The 27,774-nt window shown below is 38.4% G+C and overlaps 1 protein-coding gene across 3 annotated transcripts in view; it reads right to left on the bottom strand.

Moving 5' to 3' along the window:
• Gabra2 (gamma-aminobutyric acid type A receptor subunit alpha2) overlaps positions 1 to 6,793 on the bottom strand; it is a 132,698-nt gene extending 125,905 nt beyond the window's left edge. The window contains exons 1-4 of one of the 3 annotated variants that reach the window (XM_041671481.1): positions 6,667 to 6,793; positions 6,208 to 6,577; positions 5,164 to 5,251; positions 2,651 to 2,766 (exon numbers count right to left, since the gene is read on the bottom strand). In XM_041671481.1, the coding sequence (XP_041527415.1) occupies positions 2,651 to 2,766; positions 5,164 to 5,234 (187 nt within the window). In that variant the 5' untranslated portion in view covers positions 5,235 to 5,251; positions 6,208 to 6,577; positions 6,667 to 6,793. Of the gene's footprint in view, positions 1 to 2,650; positions 2,767 to 5,163; positions 5,252 to 5,538; positions 5,823 to 6,207; positions 6,578 to 6,666 lie in introns of those variants that run through there. The other 2 variants (XM_041671479.1, XM_041671480.1) reach the window with 2 other exon arrangements.
• Positions 6,794 to 27,774: the final 20,981 nt, after the last annotated feature.

The raw sequence follows: 27,774 nt of genomic DNA, 5'->3' as shown, positions 1-27,774 counted from the left end.
AATATAAACTGTATTCCAGGAATAGTGTGCATCTACAGAGGCAGACTATTTCACGTTTGAACAAGTGCTGAGGACCAGAGCTGTTGTATTAAATCTTCTGAGTAAAAGACTCATCTCTCTCCTTGAGTCACACTTCTTACATCAGCATTTATAGCTCAGATGGCAGCCAGGTACAGGCATTCCCATTATCCAGATGGCAGAAAGTTAATAAAAAAAATCAACATTTATTTTATGGTCACAATAAGCAAATCAATATCCAGCTGCAGAAATCAGAGAGGATTTATGATGCAACATCCCTACAACACTATTAAGGTAACAAGAGGAGCTTAAAATGAAATAAATAATACAAGATAATATGCAGTAAGTTCTATGTGAGATACAAAAATAGCAACTGTTAAAGAAATTCAACAGGCAGAGAATTAAATCTTGGTATTTCAACTCAGTCAAGAAAGTCTGTACTGAAGACCACTGGTATCATGATGGTTTCCATAGAAATGTGAGGTTTTCAATCAGCAGAAAAGTGGAAGAGAAGTCATTCTACTAACACTAGATAATATAGCCACAGGCCAAAGGAGCAGATGGAAGGGATTGCCAAAAGAAACTAGTAAAGTTTGAAGTGCAAGATAGATGGGAATTGACCTAATATGGAAAATGAACCCAGAGAAGCATGGATCCTAGGACAGGAGGAAAGAAAGTGGATTCAATGAAGTCAAATTATTATTAGCATGGGGCACACATTTGTGTATTCTGTGTTGTTATGCAACATTCCTAATCAGCTAATAAAATAGAAAGGTAGACACAGTTCATCCACTTTTAAGCAAAGGAAACAAGACTTCTCTGTCTGGCAGCGTTGTGGGAGAGGGATGCTGTAGAGCACTACTCTAGAAAGTCTGACACATAGCCTATACTCTTCCAGTACCCTCAACACCATTCATCAGATTGGGAACCATGCAAGGCATATGATCAAGAGAAGAGAGGTGGCACACATAGATTAGCTGTGTCAGAGTAATCAGATCACCAGATACTAGTAGATGGTCGTTACTGAGGAATTGGGGAAAAAAGAACAGCCTAAGAAAGGACACAATATATTACATTAAACCAAATAACAAGACAATGGGCATCCATATATGAATGTGAGCAAAAGGAATTTTTAATACTATAAAAAAAGAATTGGAGACCATGGTAAGATTCAAAGCCGAAAACAGGTGGTCTTTCGTACCCCACCATGCAACCTTAAATCAAAACTTTTTAAAATTAAAAAAAAATGAAGTTCAAGGTCTAATTTCAATATTTCCCAATTTATTTTGCAACAGGGAATTTATTTAAAAACAAAAATTGATGTGTCTAAGATAAAAGAGCTGCCATAGTGCAATTGCACACCCTGGGCCACCATTATGAACTGGGCAGCTGTGCACTAGACTTGCTTCTCTGGTGTGGAAGCAACGTGAGAGTTGCTTGCCGTTTTTCTAACTTGGGTAACAAGCCCTTATGCTAGAAATATCCAATAATTAAATGTCATACTGTTCAACAAGTTGGGTCCGCTTGTCTGCTTTCGTACCACTCAACCGTCTATCTTTATCAAGCTAATTAATTACGAACTAAATTAAAAATTCACACATTATGTCAATACCCAGATTTCCACAAAGCCACATGTAGCTCAGGTTGGACTGGAACTCACTGTGTAATAAAGGAAAACCTTGAACCCTTGATCTGCTTGCCTCAATTTCACAAATGCAGAGATCACAGATGTATGCCATCAGGCCCAATTTAGTACAAACCCAAGTCAGCAGAACTGCAAAGTTATTAATACTGGGATAACCATATAACTGTGCTGATCATTACCTGACATAGAATATTCAGCTCATTTTTCTTATTATTGAATCAGCTAACCATTTCATTAGGTATGTGTACATGGAAATATTTATCACATGTGGTTTCATAACTAAAGCTTTTTGTAGCATATCAATATCTATACAAATCAATAAATATTTAGCAATCTTAAAACTCATTAGTGCCATTTTGGCTTAAGGATAGTTTTAGCAATCCTGCATCTATGCTACTTTCATCTAACTCTAGCATCCCTTAGCATTGCTGAATGGTAGTTAAAACTTAGCTCACTAGCCAATCTTATTTTCTTTACTTTCTTGGATTAAAAAAAAAAGTTTTATTTGAAAATTGTTGTTGGAGTTTGAAATTCAACCGTGTGACAACTTCTTGGAGTAGAATTATAGCCACTCCAAATTTGATACTTCTGTATAAAATTATTGAGGATGTATACTAACCTGAAAATAAGAATCTGTAAAAAGTGGTAATTAAGTAGCCCATGATACTACACAGGTAAAACAGATAAACAATTGCAAAATTAGACATATTCTCTGATGAAAAACAGGTCTCTTTCAATAAATTAATTAGAAAATTCTTCACACACACACACAAAAAAACCTTGTCTCCATATAAATGTGGGCATTCCACACAAGATAAATGAAATATATTAGGCATGTGAAAAAGAAAGCAATAAGGTTCGTTTTGTGCATCTTATTTTCCAATGCCTGATACTATGTCTTCATGCATGAAGATGAGACTTTTACCTTTAACTTCTAAAGTCATTGTTTTAAGACGGTTTATAGAAACAAAGGAGAATTATTTTTACCTCCCAGTCCTGGTCTAAGCCGATTATCGTAACCATCCAGAAGTCTGTCTAGTATTCTTGTAAAGATGGTAATGTTATTTTTAGCCTCATCTTCTTGGATGTTAGCCAGCACCAACCTAAACAGATAATTTTACAAATTGGTATGTGTTTTATATATGTATGCACAGAGTTTGGCTAAGTGCCAAAATGCTCTTATTACTTGATCTAAATTTGAGAATTCTTTGGCCATTAATGACACACACTTCATTCCTTTTTTCATTTTATAAATAGCACTCAACTCACGGGAACAGTAAATATAATGTTTAAAAATAACAGAATATCAGAAATCTAATGAAAATACTTTTGAGATTTCTGCCACTTAGCCCTCTTTATGGCTTATCTTAAAATCTATTGCATAAAGCATATCATTTTGGTAGATTCTCATGTGCCCACATTATTGGCGAGATTGCTTTGCAGTTAGATGGAGTGTAGCAACGAGAGAGACTTCCAAAGTGTTTCTTCGGTGTTGTAAACACTAACTGGAAAATAAACTGTCATCTTGATGGTACAAATCTCTCTATCGTTCTCATAGATAGCATTGTTTTTCTATGTCTTTCCCATTTTTAGACCAAGATAATTTCCTGACTTGGGGTATACCTCCACCCAATGGCCAAGTGTAATATAGACATCAGGGAAACTCCACTGGCAGGCTGCCAGGCTCAATGTGGCCAGGAGCTGGAGGTGGGTTCTAAAGGCAGCAGTCACACACAATTTCACAGAGTCTTAGGAAGGCTAGGTCTGTGGAGTAGTCTCAGAAGAGATATTAGGGGCTACATAAAGATGAATGTGTCCAGTTGCCCTTTTTTTGGTGATAAAATTTGTGGGAAGAGATGGTCTTAAAATATCCCTAGCCAGGCTTTTGAAGCAGTGATTTTCTCCATTATTTTTCCGTCATAAAGCCAGAGACCTGATTTTGTGAAAGCAATTTGGTACCAAAGAAACTGATGTATAAAACAGAGTGTCCTTTTCCATTACCGTTTTTTCTCAGAATGATTCAGAGATTTAAATTACTGTCCCCAAAAAAGAATCATTTATATAATAGAATAAAATACTGCCGTGAACATTATTGGTTAAATATAGAACAGAAAATGAATAGAGTGATACTCAGTTAAGCAATTGGTGGTGGTTCTCAATGGGCATTAATTGATCATAGATTGCCTATGTCTCTAAAGTCAATGCTCAGGTGTACTTACATGCTAGTCAAGGTGCGTCATATAAAACATCATTGACAGAGACCATTTACACTGAAATGAACGTGAAGTAGTAGCTAACAATACTCGTAATAACATCAAAAGTGGCAAGGAACATCAAGGGAACATTTTGAAAACCAGAGTGAATACTAAAGTGTGAACAGGAAGACAAACAACCTCAAATTATATAAGTAAATCAGTTCCTACACTACCCTCAAAAGTTTCTTCTTGCCTACTTTAAGCTAATTTAAAAAACCCTCACTAGGATAGTCACAAGAGTCTGTGATTTTTCTCACAGAGGTGTTTCTCGGTCATATTTCATAAATTTCATATTTCTCTTTCTACAGTCCATTAGTGGGTATTTCCCAATTATAATTAAGTATTTCCAAATAGATTTCTTTTCATTTCCAAAATATCTTTTTCACACTTTGAAGATTATTTGGTCAAAATTCTTAAAGGGGATAATAAAATGCTATGATATTTATTAAAAATTAATGGCTATTGAAAAATTCTTATGGAATTTATGTTTTAATTCTTCTAGTGTCTAAAATCATTTTCTAAATGCATTAAATTAAATATACCCACTGCCCAATTTTTAAAAATCAGAACAGATTACAATTAAGATGAAATTGCTCAAAACAATCAAATTAGCTGCCGTATTGATAATTGGCAAAAGAAAAATCACAAATCCAAGCTGACTCTTTTTATCAGTAACCATCTGCTAAGAAAGATATATCCAGATTACTAAAATGAGAAGTTGGTTGACAGATCTTCTGTTTTTTGTTTGAGATTGTGGAATTGTATACTACCTCCACCTAGAGGCTTAAGACTCTCATATCATTGGCGTTCTCTGTGTTGTTTTTAGAAGCCCCAGTGATTGAAAACAAAAAAGCAAAGGAAGAAACAGAAAGAAAAGGAAAAACCTAAATTTCCACTTAAATTATTTATCTGACACTTCTCTGTTTTCCCCGAGGAGAATTTGGCTTCCTCACCAGATTCTTCATTCTTTGGACTAATATACTCCTGATAGAGTATTCTCCAGTTAAGTGTTACATATAGAAAATGTGTCCGTTCCCTTTCGTTTGTTTTTGTTTTAAGAAAAAGAAAAGATCAGCAAACTTTTTAGAGTTTCAGACACTTAACGGGTTAATTTTCTATACAATACATTTCCATTAAAAGGAGTTCTTCAAATCACCTCGACTCTAAGAGATCACAGATACACTTAACGGCATTTTAAAAAATTACTCTGTACCTGAACTGCAGAAACCAAACACAGTGTCTCACCTGGCTGGGTCCCACACCAGGAAAACAAGCAGCAGAGACCGTACATTGCCGGTGTTCAGTTTTGTCTTCATCTTCCTTGTTTGAGAAGCTACGGAAGAAAAAGAAGATAAAATTAAAATTGTTCTGAGTTCTACCAACCAAGTATCCCCAAAGAATGCCATTTCAGTTGTGGTAGTGGGGGTGTTACTCTCATGTACTAGGTATACAGGTGTAGAACTAGATGACTGAAGGAGAATTTTTTTTTTTTAATGACTAGATCACGCTAGTTCATCCCCCCCCCACCACCACCACCTCTTAACTTCCCCCAGCCCCGTCCTCTGCAAACACTTCGCTATTCACACATAAAATGACAAGACCCTGGGACTCCAAGCTTACACATGCGCTTACGGAGGAATAGATTGGAGTGAGTGGAAACGAGGTGGAGAGCTGGATACTCCATGCCTCGCCCTCTCTGCGAAGACCACCTCCGCAAGCACAGCAGGAAAAGCTAGCAGCAAGCAGCCTACTTTTCCTTACAGTGAATTGCAATCCTCGCGTGTTCACTTTCCCCAACAACAACCACCACCCCACGCAAAAAAAGGAAAAATAGAAAATCAAAACCAAATCATTCTCTCTGCCCATCCACATTTGCCCATGTCCACGTTCAGGAGGCAGAAGGGTGGGAATTAAGTGCTGCGAACTACGTGTTTGACAGCTGCTCTGGAGCCCAGACTACCCAAAGAGCTTCAGGATCAAACACCAAGCAGGCAAAGCAGCGCAGCCACTGTGTGCAAAGTTGGAGACTGTAAAAGAGCCGGGCCAGCGTGCTGCCACCGAACTGGACTGGCTTTTGAATTTTTATTGTAGTTGCAAATACGCTTCTGGAGAGGGACGTTGGAATTAGATTTTGGAAGCTGGAGGGCAGAGGAGAACCTGAGCCTCTATTCCGAGGGAGCAAGAAGAGTGGAGTGGGTTGGGGGGGGGGGGGGCGGGGGTAGGCATGCTTGGCGAAGCAAAGGAAAATGAGCAAAGGTCGCCGGCTGCCACGAACGTCTGCGACCCTACCTGAACAGCAAGCAGAAGTAGATGTTTTCCTCCAGTGGTTCTGATTCTGAGGAGATAGAAAACTTGAGAAAGAGAGGAGAAAGAGAGAGAGAGAGAGAGACAGAGACAGAGACAGAGACAGAGAGAGACTGCAGCAGCCTAAAGAGCAGGCAGCAAAGGGATGGGCTGGTGGAAGCTGGAACAGAGCGCGAGGAGCCGCGGCCGCGCGAGGAGTAGGCGGCGAAGGCGTCCGTAGTGGCGGTGATGGGCGGAGGAGGAGGAAGAGGAGGAGGGAGTAGCGATGGCAGGAGCCGGCGGTGGGGGCGCGGAGGCACGATGCGCGCAGGCAGTGGCGGGCACGAGCCCCACGCCAGGAGAAGGAGGAGCCAGTCTGAGGAGGAGAGCTAATGAGGTTCCTGGGAATAGGGGACCCCCACCCCCACCCCAATTCTGTTCAAGCGACCGCCGCCCTCTGGGCACCTGGGGCAACGCAGCCGGGGAGGCGTGGGGCACCCCAGTGAGCCCCAGAGCTCCGCTGCCGGCGCCCACACCGCGCTGGAGGAGCAGAGCCCACGCCCCACCCGGAGCTGTTCTCCGGGGGCTGCGAGCTTCCTAGTGGGTGGGTTAGGGGGGCGCTGCTGGTGAGTGTGGGTGAGAAACTCTGAATGGTGCGTGTCGGTGAGGCCCTAGGTCCCGCGGACTATTCCCTGCCGCTCGTCGTCCCCCGACATCTTCTCTGGTGGAGCGATGTGGTTGCCTGGAAGAAGTAACGATGTATGGCTCCCACTGGAGGGCGAAGGGGCTAATCACGCCTTTACTTAGTCATCAGCGCATCCACGCAGGACCAAGTTAAACGCACGTTATGTGGAATTACACAGCAGGAAGTTTCTTTGATTTCCTTAGCTTTCTGGATGTACCTCTCATTCCTCCGCACTCTGGCAATCAGAACCAATTTCCCCTCAAGCTAGGAGGGCTGGAGACTTGCCCGGAGCTGGTCAGTGAAGGCCCTGGACCGACCTTACACATCAGGAAACCTCCTGCCTACTCTCAGCAATGGCTTTTCCCTAATCTCTTTGCCAGGCATTTTCTTTACCTGGTGATCAAGACTCAATCTAAAAGCTATAAAAAGTTTACATTAGCCTGGAGCAAAGGGGATCCGCGGCCGCCTTTCCAGTGCCTTCTGCAGATGGTAGCAAGATGAAGCAGTTTGAGGCTTTCCCCCTTTAGGGCTTTTTCTTGGCAGAGACTTGTAATTCCAATCCTATCATACACTTTGAGCATTCTGTATTTGATCTGTCTGCTTTTTCTTCCATTTTATCTGGGGCGATTAAATCCAACCGAACAACTTGAACAAAAAAAAGAAAAAGAAAGAAAGAAAAGAAAAGGAAAACAACGGGGGGGGGGGAGAGAGAGAAAGAGAGAGAGAGAGAGAGAGAGAGAGAGAGCTAGTTGTGGGGTTTTTTTGTTGCTGTTGTTTTTTGTTTGTTTGTTTTTATTCTTTCTGTACCGCACACGAGAATGAATGTTATCTACATTCTACTCAAGCAAATCAGAGCTGGTATTTTTTTTTCCAAAGTTGTTATAAACATGAGACACTATGAAAAGAAAAAGGGGGAGCATTTAGTATGTCTGTTATTTTATATTCAGAGTCAATATGAGCCAAATACTTCAGTTTTAGTAGTTGAGCACCAAAAATTCAGATTTTTTTTTCCCTAGGTGGTTGGTTCAGTTTTCTTAACAGGCAGTGCTAATCTACAGGAAACATTAGCTTAGCTTTGAAGATTATGGGGGGGGTAACCTTGATAATGGAAATATTTCAGGCTGTTCATTTTAATGTATAAGCCACCACTCTGCCAATGAGCACTTAAGGTTATAACCTAAACAAACATCTGTTCTCATTTTGCTGGCTCTATGAAGAATGGAGCACCATGCAGCCTCCTCCTCCTCCATCATTAATATTCCTTTCCTGACTTGCCCATTGCAGAGCCTAATTGAAATTCACAAAGATTAAAAGCATGCCATTTAAAACTTTGCAAGCAGGGAACCCAGAGTCTTCTACTTGATGAGAACATTCTACTTCACATTGCATCTTCCTGTTCTGCTCCCTTGTGTCGGTTTCAGTTAGGAACCCTCTGACTATGCCGTGTAAATCACCACTAAACTGTCTATATTTTGACCAATGCAACCATATTTGCCATTGCTTCTACAAAATTCCCCTTTCGTGAACCTCATAATCTCTGTGAATATGTTCACATTCTATTCTGATGCTTCCTTATCACTATTCTTTCTCTTGATTCTGATACAGAAGAAAATAGATTCAGATTCTAATTGCTTGCTTCCATTTTAAAACTTTTATGAATTGAAGTGATATTTTTTTCTTTAAGAATGAGCTTTGTGTGTTAAACTTGTAATCTCACATGACTTATGATCTGCGTTTGAGAAACTTCATGAAGTTCTAGCAAGCTGTCTGGAATGATTTTTCCCTCACCACTTAGTTTCTTTGAAAGCGTAGAAACAGTTCAAAGAGTTAGATACACATTTACTGGACCTAGAGTGAAGCCAGATTTTTTTTTTAATCATAAAATTCTGATTTTTTACATTCACCCCTCCCCAGAAAGTGCTTTATGATTTCTATTGATGTTGGATATCTATGATTTAAACTTCAAAGAACATTAAAGGAATTGGGAATAAGAAAAGCTGACAGCTAAGAGCAGTCATCTGCCTCAAAGTCGCATCCAGAGAGATGTTTGCTACAGTACTGGGATTGCCTAATCTCTTCAAAGGTCTGAATGCAGTCTGGTTTACCTCTTAGCTCTCTATGGTAGAGTGTGGGTTAACTGCCTGAACTTGGAGAGCCTGGGTTGGGTTTGGTGACTAAGTTTTTCCTACCTAGTTTCCTTAGAACATGTCCTGGAGAAGCTGACCCTGAAAAACTAATAGCTAATTGGTTGCCAGTAAATCCATTCCCATCTTTGCTTGGCCAGTGCAGAACCTCTTGTGTTGAACCCATTTGATTTACTCATCCAAATTGGATTTGAGAGAGAGGAACATTACATCTCCAGCATCCAAAGCCACAAAAAGTCCAAGAATAAAAGAAAGCAAAAAAAAAAAAATGGAACCCTTTTATTTCTGTTGCATTTTTCCTTATATCTCACAATACTGTATAATTTTTAAATTTGGTATAAAAACTGTTGCTTTCTTTTCTACAGACCAAATGGGCACTGCTAATCCAAGACCTCCACATGTCTAGAGGTCATCACAACACTTGAAACTTTCTTACAGAAAGTAAATAGGATACATGCTTATGAATATATATATATATATATATATATATATATATATACACACACACACATTAAGAATGAATTGTAGGAGCTTCTTTTTACAATATAGAGCATCAGGTATAGAGACAACTCTACACCTTGTAGAGCATGATGCTGTGCTGTGCACAGCTCTAAATAGGCCAGTGACATCATACCACTCCTCTCAAGTTTCAGGGACCATCACAGAAGAGAGAATGGGAAGACAGTAAGAGACAGAGGTAGTGGAAGTCTACAGCAAGGCAGAGCTCACTGGAGAGGACAAGGCCATTAAACACATGAACTCAAAATAGCTGTGTCTGCAAGTATAAGGACCTGCACAAGAACAAACCAGACAAAATGCCAGCAAATGTTCATGAAGTCCCAGCCCTTGCTGAAAAACCACTGGCAATTGACAGCTGTCTGGGAGGGAGGGTAAGTTTTCTTCAGGAATGAGGCCAAAAGACCACCCATACTCCAAAAGATGGTCCTACACCCAAGCACATAGAGACCAGCACTAGGTGGATTCAGTAAGTTATAAAAGTAAAAGTGCATATGAAATTGGGAGGGGAAATTAATGGAAGAGATTGTGGAGGAATTGGAGGGTAGGGAAAGGGAAGTGGATTTGATCAAAATATTTTAAGCCTATTATAAACCTCTCAAACAATTTTTCAAAATTTATCAAAAGAAAATACACAAATGTTAAAACAATATTTTGTAAAAAGTAATATTTAGATAAAAAGATTCCTAAATAAATAAAATGAATGAGAACATCTTAATAACATTTCTACAGACTGTAGTTTTCCATTTGATTTCTCATACTCTAAAATGATAACCCAGAGTTGCTTTATTAAGACTAGCATCTCACTGTAGGTAAAATGTTTAGTGCATTAGTGCAAAATAAATTTTAATTCAAATGAAGATATATGGATTGGTGAAATGGCCTATCCAACAATGGCAGCAGTCAGCTGGTAAGCCTGAGGACTTAATGTCTGATTCTTCAGGATTAAACAGACAAGAGAAAATGGACTCCATGTGCCTATCATGACATGTCCCTTTCCCCCAAATAAATAAGCAAATATTTCTTTAAAATAAATAATAAATACCCACAAAATACCAAATAAGAATACAAGTCAGGACCTAAAGCATGCAGTCTTGTTTACAAAATTAAAAACATGAATACCTTAATAATTCCCAAATGTGCTTTGAATGCAAGTCTGTTTTCTCAAATTCACCAAGTTAGAGAAACAAAAACAGAGAAATGAAAAGAAAACTGGAGCAAACACCCATTTGGCAATTCTCAAGTCAAAATTGTAGCTTGATCAAACTCTATTTTCCTTGAAAGCTGTGTTTAGATGGATGGTTAGACTCCCAGATTCAGAAGGAAAAACAGCTGTAAAGTGGGAGTAACTGGTCTCATAAAGAAATAAACTTTAAGCTACTCTCTTACACTAATGTTACTGGGTCACGTTTCATTAGAGCTAAATGTATCATAGTATAGTGGCTAGATTAAGTACACATTTTACTTGCTTCGAAGAGGGCCAGTAAATGTTTATAAAGTAGTTTTAGAAATTCTTATTCAGCTTACAAATTGGATATATCAAGCATTCCCTGTACACTGGTGGTTTCTGATATTTCTTAAGCTGACTATTTATATAATTACACATATACAGAGTAGTTTGTAGGAAATTTATTGCTGTCTTTCTGTGAAATTATCAATAGATTTTTTCAGTTTATTCAGCTGTTTCTGAAGAATAAATAGAACTTCAATAATTCAACTCAAAGTACTCCTAGCAAATTGCACTATGAATTTTGTTCAGTGGCATGCTACTATATCACCAACTATCACCACCAGCCTTTGCCTGAGAATGTCCTGTAAATACGAACGAAAATAATGAACTTATGGCAATTCCATTTGAAGAACAACTTATTTTATTAATACCTTGTATATACTAACATACGTGATCTTTGAAAGTAAGAGTTAGGCTATTATCATTTCCATCTCACTGATGAAAAATTGTTGAGGTTGCATTCTTTACTATAGGAAGGGCATAAATATTGAGAAGAAAAAAGAAAAAATAAAAAATCTGATTATAAGTATTTCCTAGTCAACTGGAGACATAAAACAGAAAGTAGAAACCAATTATTTCTAAGAAAAAAGTCATAATGCCATAACAGTTAATAAACCATTGTCCTTGGAGTCTCATTGTGTTGGCCAGAGTGGTTTGCTCACAGATGCTCTGAAGTAATTGCTGACCTTTGTAGATTTAAATCGTTTGGAAGACTTGATTGCAGAAATAAAGATGACTTGACCTTAGGTGGTCTCTATTGTCATATATGCTAGTAACTCCCAAAATTCCACTCCAACAGGTAACTGGACACAAACGCTTAGACATCAGTTCTTTTCTCAAAATGTTCCACTTCCGGTGTTGGCTAACTTATACGTTCCCAGATCTGCCTCACAAAAAGGAGACTCTTGCTTTCTCAGTACTGCATTAGTACCACATAGACACATTGACTCTTGTGGAGAAATTGATGATTGTTCTTATCAGTTGAAGCTTATCTTCAACATCAATTCCGCAGCCTTCACTGTTTCCTGTCTTGCAGCATTCAGTGCCAAGAATCAGTAACCCACCACCTAATTTCTCTCCTTCTGTCGCAGCTTTCTCCAATTTACTTTCATAAGGCCTAAAAGCCATAAGAGTGCCATTCAGTTATCTAGAGTAATTTCTTAGAAACATTTCAAGTCAAGAAACCTTTTTTTTTTTTTTGCGTATCACATCTGACTCTAGCTTCAGTTCTGCCCTCTCTATACTCGTCTTATGTATTCTTTACATTTTTGCCATTGTGACCCAAACCATGAGAAGAAACTTAAAGGAGAAATGTATGTGGATAGATATTTGAAAGGTCCAGTTCATTGCGGCAGGGAAGGCGTTGCAACCGGAGTGTTTTGGCAACTACAGTAATAAGAGCTCTTTATAATTGGTGGGACCAAGAAGCAGAAAAGAGAGTATGTTCCACTCAACTGCTCTTCTCTTTTTCCTATTTTATTCAACCCAGAACCCTGCCTTTGGACTTTTAACATTAAGGCTCTATTTTTTTCCCTTCATTTAATTCTCCCTAGAAAAGCAAATAAATGACCTCATAGAGATTTCCAGGTGAATACCTCACTAATAACCTAGACTGCATTCAATCCAATCACATTGGCCATCACATGTCACACATGTGAATATATGTGCCTGCATCTGATTCACACATGCACAAAGTCATCATTCTTTCTTCAAGCACCTTGTCTTTCTTATTTGCTTTATGGCCTCAAACCTCATTCACTTCTTTTAATTGCTAGTTGTTTCTTTTTGCCTTAATAACTATATTTATTTATTTTAATTTAATTAATTTATTTATCTATTATTTATTTATTACATACCATTCCCAGTTCCTCCTCCCTCCTCACCTCCCACTTTTCCCACTCCTCACCCCACAACCTCATGCCTCTTGTTCTCACTGCTATACCAATTGTAAACTCACTTCCACACTCTATCTGATGAACATTTCATGTTTCAGCCCTAGAAATTATTTATAAGTTCCAGGTAAAAGTAGTTATACTTGTATTTATAATTCCACACAAGTTAGGCCAGGCAATCAGCATGGGACCAAAATTAATTAATTGAACTTAACTCTTCCATCTCATTTTGTGTTGTTTAAAAAGTGCTGTAAACCAGCAAGCTTTTAGTTACATAAATCATTTCCACATGGTTCTAGAGCTCAACAACTCTAACACTAATAATACAATCAGTATCTTTTGAAAGACTACTTTCAAAAGGTAACTTTCACAAAAAGGTAATTTCTCACCCTGTCCTCACAAGATAAAACAGGATGAGCTAAAACAGGATGAGCTATACATTTCTGGGACCTCTTTATATGAACCTAAATTCCTTCATTAGGGCTAGATTCATACCCATGATCTGAACACCACTCCCAATGACCTCACACGCGGTACTTTGGATGGTTGCTATTCAGTATGTGAATTTGAGTAAGACACAAACCTTCACAACCTAAAAGGTGCTTTGTGGCACTGAGCTGGTCTTCTTGTTTTCCCATTGTATTTAGTCCAGGACCCAGGCCATGGGATGGTGTCTCCAACATTCTACTTGTATCGTTTACTAAAGATGATGTCATTAGAGATCTTTAATGGTAGGAGTCTTATCTTAGCCATTTCTTTCTTCCAGGTGATCAGATAGAACCAAATATCTCTGTGGTCCTCCAAGAAATTCTTGAGGAATAAATGAAATGAATCAATTAAAAAATGAACAACATATCTACTAAATTAGTGAGAAAGGACAAGGATGTTGGTGCTTCCATATATATGTAAGCCATTAGACCTCTTTCAGGGACAGTGAGGGTAAACAGGTGTGCCAAGATTTCATAACCTTCTAACACCTAGATGAACATCTTGTTGACACTCTTTATTAACCATGCAGCTTGGGACAAATTCTTTAGTTTCAGTGTCTTATTTCTCATTCATAAAGAATAAAAGCAAATACAGATCCAACTTCATTTGGTTGTCATGAGAATCCTGTTGGCTGATATATGTGCATAGAAAATAACAGGCTAGGAGGCAACACTACACAGTCCTTGTTGTTTCTACAGAACTATTTAGATCCCTGTCTCTACAATTAGAAGATGGAATTCAGTTTTATTCACAGCCCTTGACTATACCAAATCCTTGATTCTTATTTTTCCCATGAGTATGTTCACATCCTTTCTGTTCTGCCAAGAGTCAAGCGTCAGCTTTCACAAAATAATCCATCAGAGCCCAACACACATCCACGCATATTTTTTCTTTCTTGTGAGTACAGTGTTTTCCTCATTCATTTTTTTTCTACATCTTCTCCTGCTCCTGTCCTCATTTGGAATATCATGGCCTCTTTTTTTTCCAGGCAGCCTACATTTCCATCCTCTTTTCGTTCTGTAGTGATTCCTTTTCCTCCTCATTCCCCGTTAGTATTTATATATAGCATAAGCCCTCACTTGTGCAAGTACTTCTCTTTGGCATAGGAAAGACCATGTGTTTATGACGCATACAGATAAGGTGACTAAGCAAACAGGAATGGGAGTGTTTGATACGTGTGCACATGCATTCCTGTCTATATTTCTCTTTGTATGTCCCTACATTAAGTCCACTCAAGTGTATTGTACTGATATACTGTCTTATTTTGAAAACTCAGGTGATTATTCTCATTTGAATTGGTAATTAATTTAAATAAAACAGATACTCAAGTGAATAAAACACATAAATGAATTAATAAAGGAATGTCAATCTGTTAGAGAACCCTCCACTTATCGGTCTGACCTTCCTACAGCAGTCTGGTCATGTCACTGTAGACCTAAAACCCTTTCATATACTCCCACTTCTTATCAGGTTAAGATCCAAATCTTTATCATAGCCAAAAATCTTGTCTAATTTAGCTCCTGCAAGGTCCTAGGCTACCATTTCCCTCATTCCATCAATACCAGCCTACCTATTTTTGGTTCTTAGAATGTGCCAGCTTCCTGGCTGCTATTTCTCATCTTGTCATAGGATGTTGTATCACTCTTTGCCTGTGTTGGAAGGCTCCTACCATCCTCCTCATCTCACTTGTATCTAGTCATTCATTCTTCCTTGAAAAGGGAATAGGAAGCACTTCTCAAAAACGCTTCCCTAAGAGCCCAGATCAACCTCTGCTGTTTTCCTTTGTGATGTGTGCTTTGTTTATGATAACTCCTTTCTATATGTTTTGTGATATGATTACCATTTACCCACCAGTTTTGCTGTATGGTCCACAATTTCCGGTTCTGTGCTGATTTTTGATAACATTGAATCTCCTTAAATGTGTGTATCAAATGATTCAGAGTAACCACTGAATAAATAATTGCTGGAAAAAAGTAGAAAAATGGATGAGAACCACTGCAGTTGTTAATCTCGCAAGGCCACTCTCCTATACTGATATTTAAATCTTCAGTCCCAAAGTTGTGATTGTTGCCACAGAGCTAAAGAATTCATGCAAAGAGATGAAGAGCATGACACTGCTTCTCTGTATTTGTATACAATAAGAAAGGGTATACCATGTTAGTCGTGTGTGTGTGTGTGTGTGTGTATTTCATGTTTGCCCTCAGAGTGAAAAAAAAAAAGAAAGAAAAATCCATGCCCTCTAGACTAAGAGTTATGCATAAAATCTGAATGATAGGTTAGGAAAGTATGCTATAAAGAGTGGTTGTTTTATACCTTTTAAAGAGTTAATTAAAGACTACTAAGAAAATTGCTATACAATTAGTATCAAAAATGTCTTGGAAAATTAAAAATCATCTTTTTTTTTAAAAAAAGGAATGAGTATTTTGTGTACACTTTGTAAAAAATATCAAGCAATATGCTAGGCTTTAGTTTAGATTGTAAATAGAATAAATTAGAGTTAGCACGCCTCAAGAAGTTATTCAGTGAGTGATAATGAAAGCTAGACCAAAAATATTTAAGGGAAAATCTCTTGTGTGTATCCCTGTGTGTTGGTGTGCTTCCCTTGTACTGTGTTCTGCCTGGACTGTCACTGTATTGAAATAATAGACATCCTCTCCTCAATGGGTTGTGAACTCCTAGAAAGGAATGGCTACTAATTTATTCTTGTGTCTCCCTTTATGTAGTACAGTAATGGATTCTTAACAAGAAATATTTCAGGAAACCGATTTATGCAGCATTGTCTCTGATAAATCAATATTGATCTTGCACATGATTATTCCAGCCCTGGTTAGAAGATCCTGAAACAAATTAGCCTTTAGAGGTGATAGTGTCTATGTTAGAGAGATATATGTGAATATCCACATTTTTGTTCCCGGTTCATTCATGATTAGCAGAAGAGCATTCCTGTCCTTTCAACTATTGTATTACTGTTCCAGGATTATACTAAAGTGTTCTGCCACTTACCTCACAAAATATGCTGACCACCAACAATTTGCATCAGTTGATTCTTATAAAAGTACATTAAAACTCATAAGATTAAGTGAAATTTAATCAAGAGCAGATTGAATCGTTTCATATATCATTGCCTACCAATTGTCAAGAAAAACAAACTTTGGTGTGTCTAACCTAAGATCCACGATGAATGTGAGTTCTCAGTTCTGGACTTTTCTACTGTTTTGCTGAAAGGAGTGTATATCTGAGTGAAGCACAAGTGTGCCTGTGCAGAGCCGAGAGACAGACATGGAAATGCAGTCATCGAGCAGAGAATGAGAATCTTCTCATGGCATACACTAGAAAGAAGATTTTGCGTGTCAGTATCAGCATAGGTAATGGGATGATTGTCCTTAACATTAGCCAATAAGTGCAAGACTTTGTGGCAAACAATCTAGACATATTATAGGAACCAGCGCTTGTAGGTCATTCATTTACTTGCATCCAAGAATGGATCCTACCCAGGGCTCTTAAAATAACTAGAGCAGAATAATGCAGTGTGCCCTGGAAACAGTATAATAGCCAAACCTCAAGTCAGCCTTGCTGTCATTTCTCCAAGATCTGACCTTTTCGACATAGAAACAGAACTTATTGGTGATATTCATCACCAATACTGGGTTTTGCTGAGTGGACCTCTACTTTATTTTCCATACTCAGTTCTTGCTGCAATTCACTTACTTATTTACTGTTCCCTTTAAGAAGTACACAAGATTGCCAGGCAAAAATCGGGATCTTAAGGGTGGGGTGGGAGGGGGGTAAGGGGAGATGGGGAGAGAAAAGTGAGAAGGGTAGGATGGGGAGAACTTGGGGCAATGGGATGATTGGGATAAAGGAAGGTTGGCTAGGGGAGCAGGGAAGCACATATCTTAATTAAGGGAGCCATCTTAGGGTTGGCAAGAGACTTGGACCTAGAGGGGCTTCCAGGTACCCAAGGCGAGATCCCCAGTTACTTCCTGGGGTAGCTGAGGATAGGGAACCTGAAATGATCCTATCCTATAGTCATACTGATGAATATTTTGCATATCACCATAAAACCTTCATCTGGCGATGGATGGAGATAGAGACAGAGACCCACACTGGAGCACTGGACTGAGCTCCAAAAGTCCCAATGAGGAACAGAAGGAGGGAGAACATGAGCAAAGAAGTCGGGACCACGAGGGGTGCACCCACCCACGGAGACAGTGGAGCTTATCTATTGGGAGCTCACCAAGGCCAGCTGGACTGTGACTGAAAAAGCATGGGAGGCAGAGGCAGGCGGATCTCTGGGAGTTCGAGGCCAGCCTGGTCTACAAGAGCTAGTTCCAGGACAGGAACCAAAAGCTACGGAGAAACCCTGTCTCGAAAAATCAAAAAAAAAAAAAAAAGCATGGGATAAAACCGGACTCTCTGAATATGGTGGACAATGAGGGCTGCTGAGAAGCCAAGGACAATGGCACTGGGTTTTGATCCTACTTCATGTCCTGGCTTTGTGGGAGCCTAGCCAGTTTGGATGGTCTCCTTCCTAGACCAGGATGGAGGGGGGAGGACTTTGGACTTTCCACAGGGCAGGGAACCCTGACTGCTCTTCAGACTGGAGAGAGAGGGGGAGAGGAGTGGGGGGAGGGGGGAGGAGTGGGAGGCTGGGAGGAGGCAGAATTTTTTTTTCTCAATAAAAAAAAATAAATAAAAATGAAAAACAAAAGAACCACTTTCTTTGCGTTCTTGGGACTGCAAATCATGGTCTTGAATTCTGAGTCCCTGTATCCTTCTTTTGAATGTGACATCATTGTTTATTGTAATCTTTTGTCTTTTCATGATGTTTCTGTTTCTTCAATCAAATAATAGAGAATAGTCCATTAAACTGACAAACAGGTTGACAACACATGATGTCTACAAAAGGCTGACTTTAGGACTTCATAGACTAGAATGGTACAAGGGTCCTTAAGTGCTATTTAAACCTACCCTGTATTCATTTGTCCTCAAGTTAGTGTCTGACCTGTGAAGACGAATAGTGGTGTCAAACTACCAATAATTTTTATCACATAAATTAGAAATTTGCTAAAGAACTCTTGCACCCTTGACAAGATAGTATACTTTTTATGTTTTTTACATATAGTTAACCTTAAAATCTTAGTGTCAGTATAATTCATAAGTTAAATTTAGCTAATAACTTAAAGGATCTTAATTAACCTAATAAAAGCTCAGTATAAATCGTATTCTTTATGTTAACTACTTAACACCAAAAAAAAAATGTGTGAAGTAGTTTCCTTAGCAATGACATTGTGATTTGAGCCATGTTAAGAGAAGTTTAAGATGGCCCAAATCCTTTCAAAGCTAAAAGAGCTTAGTAAAAGCATTTGGCTTGGAAACATCTTTCAAAGGGCTTGGTTGACAAGGCTAAGGGATACTACCCTTCAAACTTTTTAGATCCTGTTTAGGATGAATCCTTCTAGAAGGTGGTGGTCCATCCAAAGGCCTACAAGAAGGAAATGTTCTGAAGCCCAGAAAGTGTTATGGTTAAATGATTTTTAAGCATCTTCTACTTTTCTGCTTTTGTGTCAACAGCTACTTTTATTGTGGCAGAGATGTAGAAGAAAAGGGCCATCTCTAGCCAGGGAATGTTAATGATGCTTACCTGGAATTTAGTAAAGGAACAAGTTGGTTTAAGCATCTCTTGGCGCTCTGAATGTATTAGAAGTAACCATAAAATTTGAAAGTGTTAGAATGAGGAGAAACTGACATTTAAGAGCATATACTAGGGTTTCATGGTTGTTGTAGGGTGAAAGTGCCTTTAGTGTTGGCTGGAATTAGCATGGAAACAAAAGTCTGCCTCACACCTCACACACATCTACCCATTTCAAATATATTGGGAAAGAGTGCTGTTTGTACTACAAGTAGATAAATGTGGACCAGAAAAGGAACTTTATTTCTAGAACAATTTAGGTTTTTTGAAAGCAACTGTTGAACATTTTTGTTGGATTATCCAAGCCAAAGCTGAGGAACGTTTCTGTAACCTCTCCCTCGTGAATGAGATGAAAATACAAAGAATACAGATTTATAGCCTTGAATTGGAAAAAGAAACTGAAAGAAAAAAGTCTGAATGCTGAAAGGTTTGTTAGCAAGTCTAAGTTGTTGGCAAATGAATCATGAGGTTCTGCTCCATCTTAGACCAGGATGGTGTAGCATAGTTAATAAACTAATAAGTACACTACCACATTTTAATAATAGAAAACGAACCAAATAATTATACCATTTAGCCTTTTGAAGATATGTATTGGCCCCAATTACAAATGGACATTTTATATCAAGCACTTTGGATATTAATGCTCAGGTCCGTCTCTTTCTTCAAATACACTTTTCTTATAAAAGCAACAGATAACATTAAAATTCTTAATAATTTATTTTTTTTGCTAAAATCTTGCCTTACACCAATAGGTAACAACAAAGAGGATAAATAAGGATGTTAGTTTCTTTTCTATAATTCATAGTAGAGGCAAAATCTTTATATTCTCTTTTCACATTAAAACAATTTTCTACAGACATTTCTTATTTTGATCTCCCAAAAATTATTTCAGGTGGAGAGATGGCTTGGGGACCCAGGTTCAATTCCTAGCATTCATATGGCAGCTCACAATCTTCTATAACTACATCTCCAGGAGACCTGACACCCTCTTCTGACCTCCACAGGCATTGTATATACATAGTGTCCTTACCTACAAACAGACAAAACACCTGTACATGTAAAATAATAATTTTTCTTTTGGTTTTTCAAGACAGAGTTTCTCTGTAACTTTGGAGCCTGTCCTGGAACTAGCTCTTGTAGAAAAGGTTGGCCTCGAACTCACAGAGATCTGCCTGCTTCTGTCTCCAGAGTGCTGAAATTAAAGACATGCACCACCATCACCCAGCTAATAAATAAAATTTTTTAATTTATTTATTTATTAAAGATTTCTGTCTCTTCCCAGCCACCGCCTCCCATTTCCCTCCCCCTCCCCTAATTAAGTCCCCCCCCCTCAGCCCGAAAAGCAATCAGGGTTCCCTGTCCTGTGGGAAGTCCAAGGAACCCCCCACCTCCATCCAGGTCTAGTAAGTTGAGCATCCAAACTGCCTAGGCTCCCACAAAGCCAGTACGTGCAGTAGGATCAGAAACCCAGTGCCATTGTTCTTGAGTTCTCAGTAGTCCTCATTGTCTGTTATGTTCAGAGAGTCCGGTTTTATCCCAGGCTTTTCCAGACCCAGGCCAGCTGGTCTTGGTGAGTTCCCAGTAGAACATCCCCATTGTCTCAGTGTGTCGGTGCACCCCTCATGGTCCTAAGTTCCTTGCTCGTGCTCTCTCTCCTTCTGCTCCTGATTTGGACCTTGAGAATTCAGTCCTGTGCTCCAATGTGGGTCTCTGTCTCTGTCTCCTTTCATCGCTTGCTGAAGGTTAATTTTTAAAGAAAAATTTTACCTGACTTTTGGTAATAAATTGAAGAAAAAGGATATAAAGCCAGTCATGTTTCTAGTTATAACTATGTAATGGGCATTTTATTTATCATGATAGATAAGCACATAAAAATTATTCAATAGTGAAATAAAATACTAAAGCTAATGAGAATTTGTACAGTCTCCATTCCAAATGACTGTATTAACTGTTAGAAGTTTATTGAGCTGTGTCTGGATGATGTTGACGTGTGTCTTTTTTTTTATTTGCAACTTATTTTTGCCATAAAAGAGTCTCAAAAAAAACAATGTTATATTTCCACTCATTTATAAAACATCAAAATACAAATAAACATAAAGGAACAAAAACAATCAGTGTATTATTTGGTTCTTCATCTACCAAGGATACTGGTACATTTTAGCTTTATGCCTAAGGTTGAGCTGTTAACTTTATAACTTTATAAAGACAGCAATTATATTCACAATAAATAATTGCTATATAAACTTGCCAAAGTTTCAGACTAATTTCCTAAGGTAGAAATATAACAACAACAACAACACCAAAAGAGTCTTAGTTTTTGTGCTTGGTTTTAAGAACTATTTTGGCTTTGGTAATAGATCCAAATTAGTAACAACTCATTTATTGAGCTGTTTCACTGTGTATAATGTTTTACAGCATATTGTGAATATTTTATAATAGTATCCTTAGATTACATCTGCTTTGAAGATTAGGAGGATGCGATCTAATCAGGTTGTTATTCCAAGTGACTCATTCAAGGTATTGGGAAAACTCAGAAGTCTGAGAACTTTTGCCTTTGTAAAGAACCCTTAACTTATGAGAAAGAAATGTAGAAATGGAAAGTCAATCATAATACAGGGATTAAAGTCATTATATTACATTTGTTTATTCCCTTTTACTTTCCAAAGAAATGAGTGTCTTTGTGAGAACCTAAAAATTTGTACATACAAGTGTGTGTGTGTGCAGTGATTACAATGTAATTTGATCCCGAAGAGACACAATCACACTCAAACCAATGGACCTTGATCATATTTGCCCTTCCATATATTCCCTTTATCTTCATCACCACCAGATTACAAACCTCACAATTCTCTCCGTCTCAAAAATTACCATCAGAATATTAGTGTAATTGCCATATCTACTTAAATTCTACAAACTTATAAAAATCAGAATACCAAGTTTTTAGTATTAGTTGGGGAAGATGTAGAGGAAATTGCCACAGTATTCACAGTGCTGCAAGGGAAAGGAAGTGTTTTATTCATAGTCACTGAAAGTGTTAAAGCCATAAAGGACAAGGATGCCTAACCTATCTTTATCATTCATTTCTGTGTTATTGAGCCAGAAGCGCCTGCAGGTGCATGTGGCTATTTAAAGGAAATTGTAAATCGTTTTCATATCTTCCTAATGTAGTCAGGCCGTATAAATAGTTGCACGTGGCAGATAATTTGTTTATGCCAACACATTATTGTGCTTACGAGCATCTGGATATCAGCTACTTGGCGAAAGAGCCAAGGATGTTATTGCGAACAAATACTATGAAGTAATTTACATAACGCTGAGTGGTGAATATTTAAGCTACAAAAGGAATAAGTTAAAATCAGATCTAAGTTTAAAAAAAAAAAAGAAACTTACAGAAAAACAGCCAGAAAACAGCAAGTTGTTCCACACTTCTTTATAAAATAATAGAAGTTAATGAATATGTAAAAATGCTATAAAGGTACATGTATAAATTATATAAATTTCTAGCTTTATTATATAGCTGATAATGGTACCTTTATAGAACACAATGTAGAAAATAATATTTTATATGAGAAGTCTTCAAGGGTATATTATATTTCATTTTAGTACTCATTTGTGTTCTTTTATCATAGTGTGAACTTGCTCATTTTTGGAGAAGGCTAAGTTGTCTGGTTCACATAAGCTGTGACTGTTCTTTGTTTCTTCTTTATCTTTCCTTAGGATCTTTACAACACTAAGATACAGTGTCTGAGGAAAAGTAGAAAGGTATGCTTTGGCAATGCTCCCAAGTCTACCTCCAGAGTAGACTCAAAGATTCAAGGCCATATTAGCTCTCAATCTCTATAAAACACTAAATGAAGCTACAGGCTTCAAAAATACAATCATAAGACAGACAAAGTGTCAATATTCTTATTCCAAATGAGAGACACTGAGGACTAGAATGAGTGATTAGCCAAATACAAGTCCAATGTCTAGGAAGTCAATCATTAAATCCTCAAACTCTGTGCCTATCATATCGTACATATTGCAGTGGGGCAGATCATCCTAAGACCTTGGAGGCTCTCACAGGCTACTTTTGCACACTGCCTTAACATTTCCTTGGCATCTGTTGCTTGTTGCTGGCATCTGTATCTATCTGGGACAGAATTAAAGTCTCACTTTAGACAACGATGAGGACCCTAAGAGAGACATACATAGATCTAATCTACATGGGAAGTAGAAAAAGACAAGATATCCTGAGTAAATTGGGAGCATGGGGACCTTGGGGGAGGGTTGAAAGGGAGAGGCAGAGAGGGAAACAGAGAAAAATGTAGAGCTCAATAAAAATCAATAAAAATCTCACCTTCCCTTCCATATCTGCAAGCATCATTTTGCCGGTGGCTCTTTACATAGACCCTCACCTCCACAGCACACTTCCTCCATGACACAGGAAGAATCTAAAATCCTCCAGAAAGCTGGAAGCTGCTGTGACACTATTTGTAGTAATAGGAGCGGCGGGGCTGCGTCCCCAGCACCCCGCCACCCGCACAGCTAGCTTTACCTGAAATAATTACACGAACACTGTATTCTTTTAAGCACTGCTTGGCCCATTAGCTCTAGCGCTTACTGGCTAATTCTGATATCCCGATCAACCCATTTCTAATAAACTGTAGCACCTGTCTTACAGGGAAGATTCTAGGCTATGTCCATCCTGGGTCGGAGCTTCATCGCGTGTGTCTGCCCAGGAGCCAGAGCATGGCGTCTCTGCTCCAGAGAGCAGAGCTGTCAGTCCGAGCTCACTTCCACTTCCTCCCAGCGTTCTGTTCTGTTTACTCCACCCACCTATGTTCTAAGCTATGAGCCCAAGCAGTTTGTTTATTACTTAACCAATGAAATCAACAGATTGATATATGACACTTCCACATCAACTATTCCTCTTTTAAACAGCATGTTTGAAAAACCATCACTGTGTGGATGACAACAAAGTCTACTCACAAAGTGGTCTGCAAGGACCTACTTGAACCATAGGTAATTTGGCCTTTGAATGCCTTAACGAAGAACAAATCTCAGAAAGCATTTTTTTTAGGCAGACAGTCCTGAGTGAAGAGGGTATCAAGGGATTTGTTCTACAGAAAACTCTTTGAAAGAAATCTGCATTTATACACTTTAGAACTTGTGTATTAATTATTTTATTATCACTATGACAAAAACAACTTAAGGAAGGAAAAGCTTATTTTGAGTTACTCTTAATTGGATGTAGTAGATCATGGTGGGGAAAACATAAGCATGGCAGATATCAAGGCACCTTCCATGGTGGTGGGGCCTTACAGCATTAGTGACTCAACATATTAAAAAAGAGAGAGACTTTGAACGAGAAGGCGTGCGAGGCTCCCCTAGGGTTGCATTCCATGAGCCATTTCTAGCTAGGGTTTATAACCTCACGAAACAGTGCTGTTAACTTGGGACAAGGGTTCATACACATGTGAGAGTCATTTCATATTCACACCATCACACTGTCACAAAGTGGCTTTGCAGATTCCTCAGGGGCTCTGCAGTTGCTTTTCCTTCTTCTCCACTGCAAACAATTTGTGCACCTTTCATTAAGGTTAGTCACTAAAACCCGGCAAGTGCACTTTTGCATGTATTTCTTTCTGGACAACCTACTAATTTTCAAACCTTTCTACCATGCTCCTTTAATTGTGAATCTCATAAATTTGCTCTCCAGAAAGTAGTTAATATTGCTTCTCCTCACTCAGAGAAAAGATGACAGAGCTTTTTCTCTTCCCCGTTACCAAATCTCAAGTCTTTCGTTGCCTCTGTGCTGATATCTGTAAGGATCATATGATGTAAGTCATCACTCAGCATGCCAAGAGTATTAGCTACAGTTCCTCATTCACGCATTCTTGAAGCATCACTATCTTAACTGAGACTCATAGACACTCCTTTGTTTACCTCAGTTTCTAATTTTCTGGCTATGAGTCCTCTGTCATCTGATCTTGAGCATCTCACCTTCCTCTAACTGTTAGAGGGACCAGAACTCTGCTCTCATTCTGCATTTCTTCAGCCTACTCTCAATCCTTTGGTAACTTAACTGTGTTCATTGTATATGTAAACACCATTTACATATTATTTTTCCAGTCTAGATCTCTACTTTAGATGTGTTCAAGTCAAGCTCCATATATCCAAGTATCGACTGAGGTTTTTTTCTTAGAAGTGTACTGGATAGAGGAAAATCATCAGATCTACAGAACTCCTGGTTTCTCTCCCTGACTGTTTCCTGCCAGTCTTTTCGTGTTTTCATAAAATGACAGTTTCATTCTTCATGGTGGCACAACAAAAAATGGTACAGTGCTCACTGACAACCCACTTTCTCTTCTGTGTCATCCACCTGCTAATCCTTTATTCTTCCCCAAAGCAGGTCTTTCTCAAAAGGAGTATGATGATCTTAAGAGAAATCTGGACTTTCTTATTGCAATTAGGATAACTACTTATAAATGTTCTTTATGAACCTATTATTAACTTCCTCCATGATATTATTTTATATAAACCTACATTACTATATAAAGTCCTCCATTTCTTTCAGATCTGTGTGGCATTTTGCCGGCGTGACTGACAAGCTTGTGCCAGGTGAGCAATAGTAGACACCAGCTGTCCACACTATCCTGGCAGCAGATAACCCTTACCTTACAGAGAGAAAGTTTGATCACCTTACTGTGGGGTAAAAATAGAGCATGTAGAAAATGCATCTGACCTGATGTGAATATCACATATCACAAACATTAAAAATATAAAATATCAAAATCTGAGGTACAGTTACTACTGAGTATTTTAAAGGTAAAATTCATTAAGTGGGGCTTTCCATAATATTAAACATTTTGGATAACTTATAGTTACTCAAAGTCATTTTTAACCATAGTGAAATGCTCAGAGAACAGGGATGAAAAGTTAAAATATCTATCTCAGATTAGATTTTTTCCACCTTAGAGAAAAGACATAGTTTTAACCCACTAACTGTTTTCCTCAGAAATTTCCTCTATATACAAAATAAAAAATAAAAATTACACATAATGACCTGATTAGATAAACCCTGATATTACCCACAGTCCCTGCTATTTCATGTGAGGACCTCTTATAAATCAGCTCAATTTATCTCTGTCGTGAGTTTTTACTTCAAATTGCTTTGAATAAATAAATGCACCCAGACGAGTATAATCTGTTAAACATTTTGTACTTGAAATCAGATAGCATTTTTCCTTATATGTTTCCTAATATTTAAAGCATTTCCTTTTCCCCAAAATTTTCATTATTGTCTATCTTATTTTTGCTAATTTTCAAATGCTTTTTACAAACAAACATGATGTTAATAATTCTCTGGAGACAGTCTCTCTTTTGCCATTTTCTAGGCTTTTGATCCCTCTGCTGGAGTCTTCACTCTCCCTTCTAAGTTGGATAATGTGATTTGGGACAAGAGGATTAAGTTTCACCACCTGTAACATAGAGATAGGACATTTTTATATCCCAAGCTTAGAAACTTACGGATTGAATGAGAAAAAAAGAGAATACTTCATCAACTAAAAATAGATCAAAAGGCAGAAACGCACTGTTATTATCATTATTCAAATCATAATGCTCGGGTTGAATTGTCAGCCAGCTTCACATGCAAGCTTTCAGAAAAGAGTAGCATTTCCACATACTCTGCTCACCTCTGAGTATCTGGCTAGAAAGCAGTGTGCAGCATTCAAAGGGGACTAGTCTTCCTGCAGCAAAGACATGGACTAAAGCCTAGACTGCTCAATAACAGACATTGGTTAAGATATTTAAATCTCTTGTTACTATAAAAGCTCCTGTTTTTCTGTTTCTTTTATGAGACATAGCTTCATGTATCTCTGGCTGGCCTCAAACATCTGAACCTACTGCCTCCATATCCAAAGTACTAGAATTATTGGCATATGTTATTATGTCTGGCTTCTGTAGCCCTGGGAATCAACTCAAGGTTTCAGGAATGCTAAGTAGGTACTTTAAGAGTGAGCTACATCTCTAGCTCAATCTCATTTTTTGAAGGCCTTATCCAAATTTCTGGCATTATTGGAACCTTTAGGAGCTAGGATCTATTGGGAAAATGTTGGGTCATGTGACTGTGCACTGAAGGGGATGTTGGGAGGCACATTTTCAGCCATAGGTCAATAGAGGACCTTTACCATAATACAAAGCATTTGTAAGTTTTAACATAATTGGCCTTTAGAAGATAAATTGCTTTTCTGAGCCTGTTCTTGAATCTAAGGGAATCAGTACAAGCATTGGGACCATCCCCCTACAACTCCTACAAGTGCAAGACCAGACAGCTGGCTGACTGATAGGATCCAGAGAGCATGGCCCACAGTGGATGACTCAGCACTTTACACTTTGGCAGGGTGAATGGAGCAATTTCAGGCCAAATAATTTCAATATTAGTTCAGCCTCTATTTCAATATCACTTCCTGTGGCTTACATAACACAGAGCCCAGCACCAACTCCCTCTGGCTATACTGCAGTAGCTGCCTCCTCTCAGGTTCTATGGTTTCAAGCCACACATCCCATCACAGATCTCTGACATTTCCTCCATTCATTTTCTGTAGTTAATATCTAGATGTGTTCACTAGATTCACTGTGTGAAGTCTCTTTTTTTTTTT

The sequence above is a fragment of the Microtus oregoni genome, unplaced genomic scaffold (assembly GCF_018167655.1).
Source record: "Microtus oregoni isolate MIOR12 unplaced genomic scaffold, Mior012 000021F_ref0000039, whole genome shotgun sequence".
In the NCBI taxonomy this organism is placed as follows: Eukaryota; Metazoa; Chordata; class Mammalia; order Rodentia; family Cricetidae; genus Microtus; species Microtus oregoni.
This window is presented reverse-complemented; position numbering and strand designations above follow the sequence as displayed.